Genomic DNA, 12609 nt, shown 5'->3' on the forward strand with positions numbered 1-12609 from the left:
GTATACCATGTACCATGATGGTGTATACCCTATGTATACCACCACTGTAACTCCATAAGGGCCCTCTTTCCTTGATCTAAGAAGGAGAATATACTTTTTTCTCCCAATTTAAATAAAGTCAAGTATGTTTTACTGATGCTAAGTAATGAGAGAAAACTAACCTCCACTGAACAATTCACTGATCCATAAACAGGGGCACAAGGACAGCTACCAGTTGCTGCATTACACTGAAGATGAAAGTTTCCTTATTTAAACTGTGGACATTTCTTTATCATAATTAGTCTGCCCTTTCAAAGTGTTTCCCCCTTTGTGTCTGTACCTGAATCTGCCTTTAAGCCTCAGTGAAAACAAGAGAGAAACATTAGATCATAAATTCATCAAGAGAAGTGAAGTCAGCAGGACCACTGCCTTTCTTGCCACACCACAAGAGCCCTGTATGGCAGAGACTTCATTTTAACCGTTCACCGGACAAATATTTTGGCATATCTGTCCTTCTTCATCAGCCTCTCATAGCTGCTATTTCTGATTGCTCACAACCTGAAAAGGAGGGTAATGCTATGGAAGGAACTGATTTGTTCAACCTGATTTTTGGGTTTGTTTAACCAGCAAACATATGATGCTGCGTGGTGTCAGCACTGCGTGGCTGTTAGTGTCAAATCAGCCATGTAGAAAGATATTTGTGTCCAACTCAATCATATTTATTGTCAGACTGTTGTATTAACTAGGAGTGTGTTATTCTGTATTTTTAGAAAGCTAAGTGCATTGTGGAACTGTCTGTTTCTATTTAAAAGTCCTAAATTAATGTAGGTATTTACTCTGATTAATGAACAACTGAGTTTTGGTGGGTTTTTTTTAAGATAGCAGATAACCTCTTCTGTAACAGTTCATTTCCTTTTCTTTATCATTGAAGAAAGACCCAGGGCCTTTACATTTACAAATGCTTTACATTTACAAGCAGAAGCATAAGGTTGGGTTTCGTTGTAGTGTAAGTTAATGCAGTGTCGCTCACTTCAATAGGTTTTGTGGATTTATACAACCAGAGGCTTTGAGGCCATAAAATTGTTGTCTTAAGAAAAATAAAATAAAATAAATTAAATAATAACTTATTATTACTCAAAAGTTCCCATGTAAGGCTTTGCAGTCATGGATCAAGAACATGAAGACTCCACACAGAAAGCGCACTCACCTGCTTGTTACAAAATGGATCATAGGACATTTAATTAAAAGACATCACTGTACAGGGCTACTGCTGTATTCACAGACACTTTTGTTTCCTCCTGACTTGCCTTACCTGGGTAGTAGGAGGGGGAGTGGATGAGAGATGATTTGGAGGGGAGGGCAGGGACAAGGGGATGGGTAGGAACACTGATACGATGTTAACACAAGGTCACAGCACTTAGGGAAGTACTTCCTACCTAAATGACTGGAAAGTTCACCCTTCCAGACATTAGGGAGCACTTTGGTGACAATGAGATGCGACCTCAACACAGCATGTTCATGGGTGCATTTTTTTTTTTTTTTAAAGAAACACAAAGACAATAGGAAAAAATAGGAAGGAAGAGCATACCTTTCACTACCTTATCCAGATAGTGAGCTTGGGAGATAAAAGACAGGACATTTAAGGTAGGATTGAATAAGTGCATTGCGGCTTACTACGAGACTGTGCAGGTGCTAGAAAGGCAAAGGAGAGTTTGCTGTGATACGAGAAGAAAAACCTTGATTATGAGGAGAGAAAAAAAGAAGGGTGGAGCACAGCCCTCCTCAGTCAAAGGGTTCAAGAAGGCTGTGTTTCAGCATCCAGTCATCTTTGCTCTTTAAGATCAGGAAGAGAAATAGGAACGTTTTATATATATATATTTATGTGTTTATATATAGAGAGGCCTATATATGTATAAATATATATATATGTCAGAAAATTGTAATGGTCTGCTCATTTGCAACAGCCTGCCTCTGTTTTACTGACTGCTTTCTTTTCATCAGGAAAAACAGAGTCATTTGAAAGTGCTCCACCTCACCTGGTTGTCTCCTATTTTTCTGCACAAAAGGCACAGTTCTGTGACCTTACCAGGTTGGGAGAGGCTTCTCCCTGGATTTTCTTAATGGTAATACACTGCATTTATACAGCATCCTCTAGCCCCAGATCAAATTATTTTACAAATATTAAATTAACCTCATGGCAGCACTACCAAATAGGTAAGTGTTACACTCACTCAAAGGAGGACTAAAGGGGGAAAAAAAAAAGGCATAGATGTAGTGGGAGCAGTCATGTGCCCAATTCCCATGGACCATTAATTTGGAAAACCATTTTCTAATTGATTTTTCTGGGGTCAAACAGAAAGTTGGTGGCAAAGACACAAGCAAAAGCAAGGAGTCCTGCCTTGGACAGCCCTTGTGTGTGCCAGCAGACGGCACTCTCTCTCCTAACAGCAGCTGGTCTTTACTAATATATGAGTCTTGAATTTCTCTCTTTCATTACCTGCTTAAGTGCCACTTCCCTTGCTCTCTTGTTAGCTCCCTTCAATGTCTTTCTCAGTTGTGTCCTGGTACCATTCTGAAGAGGTTTTTGTTTCGCGTTCGTTCGTGCAGGCTGCCCAGCTGGGGGGGTCACAGCTCTCACAGGAATCATTTTTCCATTCTGTCAATCTCATACATCCGTTGAAGCACTATTGTAAGTGGAGAGGGCTGGAAGGATCAGAGCTAACCTGGTGCGGGGCAGATATGGGGCTCGGGAAGGAGGTTAACCAGTCATCTTGGTGTGGTGGTAGTGATATGTGAAGCATGGCATCACCACCTCCTTGGACAATGGCTGAAGACTGGGAAAGTGTGTCTTGGATTTTGAGATCCAGAGCCACCCAGACTGTAAATTTGGGCGGCAATCATTGTGCAGATGATGGCAGTGGAGGCAGTCACCAGTGCCTACCATATATCAGTTTCATTTAATTTGAAAAATAAATGGGCTCCTTCTATGGGAATATTCCATGGTAGCATGAATTTTCCTTCTTTAAACCTGTGTAGTATCATTCTTATGCTATACTTCTGGCATTAGAATATTATCTTAGTAACTACAGACACTCCTGTGGAAACCCTGTGGGCATGTGAGACATGCTGAGGAACTAGGTAGGGGCTCAGAAGAAAAGCTACTTTCCTAACATGTCCTCCTCTGAACCCAAAGGCACTGCACTGCACTCCATGAGCTCCATGTCCCATCTGGAAGCCACTGTCCCTTCAGATCTGCTGTGAAGGGGGCTTCTGTGAGATTTTTTCAGTTTGAAAGCCCTCTCATTTCACCAGCCTGAGCTAACTTGTTTTTTTTTTGTCTGAAACATATTGGGAAGTATCACGTCTTGGCTCATAGGGAGGGAAGGAAGAGAGAAGTGAGAGACGCTGGGGGCAAATCTTCTTCCCCAGCACACTCTCCATTTCCCAGCTATTCTTTTTCCCTTTATCTTCCTCATGTGGTAAAGTGGACAAGTGCTTCAGTGAAATCACCAGAGTTAAACTGAGACCACACAGATTTGAAGGGGAGGAGAAAGTAGCTCTTCATTGCTGAACCACTGATGGCACAAGAAGTTTCTGTGATAGGGGCAGGGAAAAAGCCTTTTCTTTGATGTTGACCTGGGCTTATTATTTATGGTCAAACATGCTGCCAAGCTCATGTCAGAAAAAAGCATCCAGAAGATATTTTCCACTGACTGCTATAACCATGGGCTCCTCTAAACGAAAGGTGCCTGTCCCACCCAGGCAGCGTGTGTGCCAGAGGGTCAAACACAGCTCAGCTTCTGTGTGGGTACCCCTAAGTGCTGCAGAGAGCTGTCTGCCTGTTCCATTGGTTATCAAGAACCTTCACCATACACTGGTGGGCTTGTTTGATCTTGGGCTGCACATGGACTGAGTTGCTTTATGGATTTAAATGGTGCAAGCGATGTGTTCATTCCAGCTGCTCCAGCAGAAACCGAGAAGCATTGATTAGAGCCCCAGCTATTCAGAACATGTGTGATTATTTATGCAAGAAGACTGATGAAAGGCAAATTTAAAGGGCCAGGTTTCTCAAAAATCAGAGTTTTCCTAACAAAAAATCAGCCTGATGGTGCCACGAGCAGAAGCCTGTGTGGGACAGGCTGCCTGCTGTCTCTCTAGGCTCTTGTTATTGCACACATCACCAGTGCATGTCAGGACCAGACCTTCAAAAGGAGTGAAGTACATAGATTTTGTAGAAATCAATGGGAGTTGGGCACTGAGGTGCTTTGAAAATCCTTCTAGGTAGATCATTGTGTGTTTGGACGCTGGTCCCTCAGCTCTCTAGAGACCCTGTAGTATTCAGGTGCAGCAACTTCAAGCGATGGCTTTGATCTTGTGTCCAGGCTGTTAAAGGATGATGAACATCCTAACTCCACCACACAGGGAAGCCCTCTCTGCCATTATTATTCTAAATAACACTACAGGGAGATTCACATATCAGATAGAGTCTCAGTGCAGGGCACACACAGGAAGAGTGAAGTTTCCTTTTGCATCTCTGTAGTGGGATTCACAGCACCTAAGGCACCATTCAGGCTGTGTCACCGACAGTATCAGATTTGAGACCGGGCTGTTACAGCCCTGGGAAATTTCTGGTGTTGTTGATTAAACCCAGGAAACTTTCTATGGCACCGCGGGTGAATGAATCCCACAGAGTAGCCTACCACAGAGCTGAGTTGCAATTTGGCCTTTCAGAGCCCTCAGTAAGTGGGTTTATTTTACCACCATGCTCCCTGGATGTGGTTTGGGCTAGAACAGAAGAAAGTTGAATTCTCAAAATGCTTCTAACCATGGGCAAATTTGGAATATGGTGGAGAGCCCATCACAGGAGTCTTGCATTGTGGCTGCTGTCACGTTTTGCTTTTTTCCTTTAAGAGTAAATTGATTGAACCATTCTGCTGGGTTTCAGGATTCCTGCAGTTTTATAATCAACTTTCTGTTCTACTCTTGTGCTAAGTTTGCTGAATTAGTATGATGAATGCAAGCTTCTGCATCAATTTCCTGGTTGGGAATTAACTGGGGTTCCTCTAATGAAATCTCTGAATGCGAGCAATCAGGCTAGTATATTTGGTAACACGACTCTTTGTATGAGCACAATTAATCCACTGGGATCAGAGTTCCCTTGAACACAGTAAGAAAGAGCCTCTTATGACCTACAAAACAAAAGGATTTCTTACTCTCAAACATGCTCAACAGGAAATGGAAGAAGTGTCCTTTACTTGTATCATCCATTTCTACCATGTTACCTACACACATGGCAATATTGTTAAAGCATCACTTCAGCAATGGGGTTTTATGCTTGTCGGTACTAAAGCAAACCGGGCCATGACACAGACATAGAAGGAATTACTGTCAACAGAACAAGTTGCCATGCAGGGAAATTACACAAGGACAAGGGGAATGCTTTCCACATACTTAATGTAATTCCAAGTCAATGTCCTTTCATCTGTGCCAATATAACTTGCTTATTATTCCTTCTAAAGCTATTCAATTTTCTCGGATATTTATGACTTTGCCAAATCTCCTTCGCATTCTGCACATTTATCAATGAAATATTCTGTAGGAAATACAGTTTACGGCTTCAGAGGCATGAGACTATGTACAGATTTGTTGCTAAATCACCATGCAAGAAGATGGGGGTGGAGGTGGGAGGGTGGGGGTGTGATGGGGAAGTGAAAGGGAATTGATCCAGCACTCCAAGTATTAAAGAATGATTCCTAAACCAAGGCAGAGCTGCAATGGGAAGGTAGCACCGCACAAGATGATAGTGTGCCCCAGTAAAACCTTGATGCTGACCGCATTGCGGTGCTGGCCTTTCCCATGATAACGCAGGCTCTTTATACTTGGAGTGAGGAATACCACAAATAATGGGGTAAATTTAATTACCATGAAAGAGAGAAGCTTGTTGTTCAAAGACAATCCGGGCATATCAGCTGTGTGGAAAAATATCATATACAGAACTAGTGGTATTTTGGTTTTGCAGCAGAACTAATAAAATGGCACTGAGGGTATGAATCAGGCTGTTTTGTGCATAAATGACTTTCATATAAAATTGTTCCCTGGATTTGAGGCCTTTTGCTGAACAGTTTTTTCCTCTCTTTTAAAACCCTTTCATGAATCTGTGTTGCTTTCCAAATCAAAGCGCTTGAACACAAGGCTATAAAATAATATTATAGAAACACAGGATTCCAATTAACACAGGACTGCTCTCTTTTCATTTTAAAGTCATTTAAGAGAGTGTTTTTTGGTTGTTTTGGGGTTTTTTTAATCCCTTCCTGATGAAAAGAAATGAAAGCTGCTAAGGACACAGAAAAGAAAGCAGAATGTAATGTTTAATGAGACAGAGGAAGTTTTAAGAGCTAGATATTTTTCATTAGGAGATGCATGTGGAGACCATAATGTGGTAGGGTGACATTAGCATAAATAAATGATAAGTAAAATTGAGCCACAGATATGATTTGTACCATTACTCTAATGCTGGAACTAAAGTATTGTGATCAGGCTTCATTTCCTGTCCATGTGTACAAACTTACCTGGTGTTCAAGCAAAAAACAAAGTGATGTCTATGTATAACTAAATTGATAATCTACATGGATAGCTACAGTGACATTTGATGAGGTGTTGCTGGTGGTTAATTTTGATGTGATGTGATTTATAGGTACCGTGGCACAATGAAAGCAACAAAGAGGTACTTTTCCTTATCTGTAAAAGAAGCTGATTAAAACAGGAGGAGGATTCTCACTCTGGAATAACTTTTCTAAAGTCAACTGATGTTTTTTTCAGGTCCACACTGGCACTACTGAGAGCAGAACTGGATTCAGTAATTTAGTTTTCCATCAACCTATAATAAATGGTATCTGAGGAGTTTTAGTGCTACTGGTTTTATACCATGACTGAGGAATGGGGACTGAAGTGGTGTGACAGTCTGAAAAAAGGAAAAAAGGAAAATGCATCAAGGAGTTAAGTGAGGTGAAGGAGGAAGGTAAAACCAAGACAGTTAATTAATGATGCTGCACATTGCTTAGGGTGAGAACTGCACCTCTTTGCATGATTTTGGCATATTGGTGTAATGATAATAATATTAATAATAATAATATCATGACTCTTAGAGCTCAAGTTAAGTGTCAGGTGTGTGAGGAATACAGTACTGGAGAGAGAGAGAGAAATGAAATGGTTAGAAAAGTAGCAGAGCAGACAAGGGATAAGCAAGACAGAGTTAAATACCAGCCAGATGCCATCTGACTGCAATTTTCCTCTTTTGTAGTAGCAAGCAAAGTGGCAGTGCAAATAATGGATCAAATAAAAGGAAAGAAAACTTTAAATCAGATGCGTGTTTCTGAAAATCCTGTCACCAGGGAAAAGAGAAGCCCTGGAGGCCACAGAAAGACCTTTTGAGAGAGGCAAAGTAGGGTGTTTTTAACAGCATCTATCTGCTATTTGATGGCTGGTCTCTATGAGATCAAACACCACATAGGGGTACTTCACATCTGATAATAAATATATATATTTGTATATAGCTATGTCATCAACAAATGAAAGGACATTTTGCCTTGTTCCCACATGAAAATGTATGATGTCAGAACTTGAAATCCAAGAACAAAGGTGCTCATGCTACACTACTAAGTCACACATATTCAATTAAGCATGCACCTTTTCTCCTCCCTGATCATCAATTATTCTTTTAAAAGTAGTCGTTTTTTCTTTCTCCCTACCAATAGTGCAGTGCTCTCCGTTCCAGCCCGGGCTGCATTCACACTTGCCATCCCTGCATGTCCCGTGCTCATTGCAGCGTGGGTGACATGCTCGCTGATCACAGGCTGTGCCCATCCATCCCTCCTCGCAGCGGCAGGTGCCTCCGACACAAATGCCATGTCCTCCGCAGTCCGCTGCACAAATCTCTGTGGGAGAGGAGAGAAGAGAGAGGAGGGGATATGGGTGGAGAGAAGGGAGAGGAGGAAAATCCAGAGTGTTATTGTTAAGAAAAGCAGCCACACTTCACTGCCTCGCCTTACGGGGCAATGAAAGGAATTCCTGGAGCTCATAACACTAATCCTTCCTGACAACGAGAATCTAATAAGTATATTACAAAAAAAAAAAGAGGGAGAGACGGACATGGATTGCAGAGGTCTGCTGTGATTGATCCTCCTATTCGCTTTCTAATTCTCTTGCACTCCTTGAGCTTTTGTGCCCGCCAAATCCGAAAGGGAAAGCTCTCCCAATAAACGGAACAAAAGTCACATTTAATTAAAATCTGGTTAAGTGTGGAAACAATGCGCTGATAAACTACTGATGCTAAAGTTAAGTGCTGGGAAAGCCTCTTTATGGCTTGTTAACCCATGGTTCTGGGGATGGGATTCATTAAAACCCTTCTTCTCTCTTTAAAATTAATACAGAACACTTCTGTTTCTATGTGGGCTGTGCATCTCCCATCTCTCTGTTCTCTTACAAACTCATTAAACCCCCCTTCTCAGGCATTTGGAGGCACCACCCTGTTCTTCTGAGCTACATGGGCTGGACTTTGTAGGACTGTACTTGGTATCAAGTCTCATCACAATTAAAGGAAGCATGGAGTCACATATGGGTATTTCAATACTTACCTCCAAAAACGAGCTAAAGGAAGTTGGCTTTTCAGGGGTGCTGCCCTTCCTACACATTGTGAGCCCCAGTAGGTACAAGGACACAGATATACATAACTTTTTATCCCAGCAAGTGGCTTTTGGCTAAAACCTGGTATGCCCTTGGTACAAATTTAGGAGACTTCATGTTTCCATCTGTGCTGTATTTGTCTGGAAAAACTGAGGCTTGGTGGGGAACAGGTACCCACAAGTCAGGTGTTAAAGGTCCTATACTGGACTGATTTAAAGGGAAAAAGAAACAAAATAGATAAACCCAAGTACCAACAGGTGAAATGAATCTATTTCTTCTTCTCCAGGCTCATCACATCACCCCACTGCCATAAACCATGACGGCACACTCCTTTGTTGAAGGGGAGGCAATTCGGACTGTATTTCAAACAATCAGGTACTTCCCCCTTCTCTGGCCTCTGCCTGGTTCTTCTATATTGGACTGAGATCTCCCCAGTGTTTTGGACTCCAGCCTTCTGCTTGACTGAGCCATCTTACAGATTTTACAGGAAAGGGACATGGTTGCCTTTGGGGAGATTGCAGGGATGTGAACAGCAGAAATGCTGAGCGGGGCTGGAAGCCCAGGAAGGGATACCAGGGTACTCTGCAGAGCACATTTTCTCTCTGCTCCCCAAGCTGTGTATCCCCAGAACGAGTACCTTAGACACCAGCCCACCTCCAGTGTCTCTTTTTGTTGCTCTGAGCATGATTCAGGCCTCCAGGCTTGTGGTGGAGGGGCAACTGGTATTATACAAGACATTTACTCTGGGTCACTGGCTGCACATAAAATATTCAAAACTACTCAGCCTGCATTAACATCACACCTGACTGAAATTCAGCCTTACTGAAGTTGCCTTTAGTCTTTTCCTAATTAATACCACTGGTAACGGGAAGCTGTTTAGGGATTTTTGATACATTCCTGATGCGGGGCTGGAACATCCAGCTCAACTCCAGAAGGAAAGTTTTGCCCCATTGGAGATGGCTGCAAGGTCTTCAGCCCCTTACTGAAATGGACTCTTGCCTCCAAGGGTCAGAGAGCTCTTCAGACAGGGGTGACTATGTTAGTGATAATAGTAATGCTTTGCACGTCTAGAAAAAAACCTCATTTTCCATACATGACCTGAACACAAAATCTGTTCCCTGCTTACAGCTCATTGGTGGAACAGTTTCCAGTTAGAGCCCTTTTGCTGCAGCATTTCGGATGTCTCCAAACCCTCCCAAACATTCAGTCCTATATAGCTAAATCTCTAATGAAAGAACTTCAGAGTTCAAATATGCTTATGACACTCGGGAGTTTGGGACTTGCATGTCCCATGTAGAGTCAAGCTTGCAAAAGCATTTGGGCACATCAGGTACTTAAACAGAGGATGTGCACTTACCACCAGCTGCCTAAGCACAACCTTTACTGGAAGTTAGTAGAAATTAAACACTTAAGCCATGGCTGAAGAAGGACTCCTGAGTTGCTGTCAGAAGGTTTTACTTTGCATCTGGCATTGAGACAGATTTTCACAGCTCCTAGATGTGAGGGAGGTAATAATATCATACTGCACTGCCTGTTATGAGCATAAGGGATGGGCAGTTACTGAGTTGCTGAAGGGTTGGAGCCCAGCCGTGTGTGTTTTCCACTCCTTCCCCCAACTGCTAGACAGCCCTGCAATGAGCGTGGGCTGGTCAGGATGGTATGTGAACACACAGGACTTGCAAGTTAGCTAATGTAGCAATAAAGCTGCACTAAAAAAAAGGAAAAAAAAAAGAAAAGGCTCTCCTTGGTTGACCCGATGAACAAAGTCTGGGGGAGGATAAAGGAAACAACAGATAAAAAATAAAAAGCTAGATTTACAGGACTAAAATATCACCAAGCTGAGAAGAAAGGCGTTGGGAAAGTACAAAGTCTGAGACTGCTGGTATGTAAGCCCAAATTAGAAAAGTATTGTTGTAGCCTCTGGTACTTCCCAGCAGTCTTTCACCGTAGGGATACTCTAGTGTTGGACTGAAACTACTCCTCTGGTTACAGGTTTGCATTCCTTGTTCATACACATGGAACTTTGCACCTCTGAATGTTAAATAACACAGAGCTTTTATTGGTCTGAGTTCATCAAACAACCCCGAGAACACCAGCTTGGTTACTTCACATCTTCATTATGTCCTGTTCCCCAGCTTTGGCCTTCATGATCTCATTTCTAAAATGGGGATAGCACTGGTATTCTCAAGCTCAGTGACCTATACTTCTGACAGTGAAGTTCTGAAGTTCCATAAAGGGAAATATCACCAGCAAGGGACAGGAAAATTGGTGTCTTAGAAGGACTTGGCCCCGTGTGACTTCAAAGTCCATTTGAACAACCTTATATTTAATCTTTGGTTTGAGAATATTAATGAGTCTGACTGAGTACTAGTGGTTATTTTTTTGATGTTATGATCATAGAATCCCATATTGGTTTGGCTTGGAAGGGACCTCAAAGCCTGTCTAGTACCACTCCCTGCCATGGGCAGGGGCAGCTTCCACTAGTCTAGGGTACCCAAAGCCCCATCCAACCTGGCCTTGGACCCTGCCAGGGATCCAGGGGCAGCCACAGCTTCTTTGGGCACCCTGTGCCAGGGCCTCACTGCCCTCAGTCAAAAATGTCTGCCTCATATCTCACTCTCCCTTTCTGCAGCTGAAGGCCATTCCCTCTTGCCCTGTCACTACACTCCCTGATAAACAGTCCCTCTCCAGTTTTCCTGAAGCTCCTCAAGGGACTGGAACATGTTCTAAATTCTCCCCAGAGCCTTCTCTTCTCCAGGCTGAACCACCCCAACTCTCTCGGCCTGTCTCAATAGCAGAGGTGTTCCAGCCCTTGGATGATCTCCATTACTTTCTCTGGTCTTGCTCATAAAGCTCCATGCCTTTCTTGTCCTGGGGATGTCAGAGCTGGATGCAGCACTGCAGAGGAGGGTCTCACCAGAGGAGAGTAGGGAGGCAGAAACCCCTCCATTTAAGTGCTGGTCATGTTTACACAGCTCAGGACACAGTTGACTTTCTGGGCTGCAGTCACACATTGCCAGCTGATGTTGAGCTTCTCTTCCCCAACACCCCCAAGCCCTTCTCTTCAGGGCTGCTCTCAATCCATTCTCCACCTAGCCTGTAGTGGTGCCTGGGATTGGTCCAACCCATGTCCAGACTTTGATGGACTTCATGAGGTTTGCATGGGCCAGTTGGCATAATGTTATTTTCCACAGATAAAGTAAACAAGGAGTAAAGTGGTGGGTCTACAGGTATGTGTGAACTTTGTGACAGGCACAGGACCTACTAGACATCCTAATATCCAGTCTTGTGTCCTGTCAATAAGTCAATGAAATGACAGTAGATCAGATATGTACGGGCTGGAGGTGCAGGAATAAAAAGCAGGGACAAAGGGAAACTATTTTGAGTGATAGTCAGGAGTCTTTTAGGAGCTATTTAAAGATATGGAACTAGGATAATGGAGTGACATTCAAAAATGGTGAAGAGAGAAAAATAAAGGACTTTCTGAAAGGGAAAATCTCTGTGGAATCATTCCTACAAAAAGGGATGAAAACCACACTGGGACTTCTACATCTTGGCTGAAATATGTCCCAGACAACGTGCTACTGAGGAGCAAAATGCACACGTGGACTAGGCATGATCTAAACCAAAGAGATCTCAGGTTAACCCAGAACAGCAACACTGGGAACATTTTGGGTTTCCATCTCCCATCCAGCTGGGACCTCAGCCATACCACCACCCACGCACACAAGAGAATGCAGGCTCCAGTTTATGAATATACAATTAATGTATAACGGACATGTAAGGTGGTTTGGATTCCCTGGCCCCAAGAGCTGTAAGGAAGACCCTCAGCTGTGAAAAACACTTGTGAAGCAAACTACTTGCGACAGTCTCCCTAAAACATAGTTTAATTATTTCTGACAGGGAACCAGGAGCCAGGAACTCTCAAATCTAAATCTTCCATTTAGC

The 12609-nt window shown here is 42.9% G+C and overlaps 1 protein-coding gene across 3 annotated transcripts in view; it reads right to left on the reverse strand.

Annotated features, from left to right (window-relative positions):
• Positions 1–12609, reverse strand: part of TENM4 (teneurin transmembrane protein 4) — a gene marked incomplete at its 3' end in the record, with an annotated part of 366880 nt that overhangs the window by 122011 nt on the left and 232260 nt on the right. For 2 of the 3 annotated variants that reach the window (XM_084264045.1, XM_084264043.1), the window contains 2 exons: positions 7728–7913; positions 1568–1594 (listed from right to left, as the gene is read on the reverse strand). In XM_084264045.1, the coding sequence (XP_084120171.1) occupies positions 1568–1594; positions 7728–7913 (213 nt within the window). The remainder of the gene's footprint in view (positions 1–1567; positions 1595–7727; positions 7914–12609) is intronic. The other variant, XM_084264044.1, reaches the window with a different exon arrangement.

Source organism: Gallinula chloropus (genome assembly GCF_964237585.1).
Source record: "Gallinula chloropus genome assembly, chromosome: 1".
Taxonomy (NCBI): Eukaryota; Metazoa; Chordata; class Aves; order Gruiformes; family Rallidae; genus Gallinula; species Gallinula chloropus.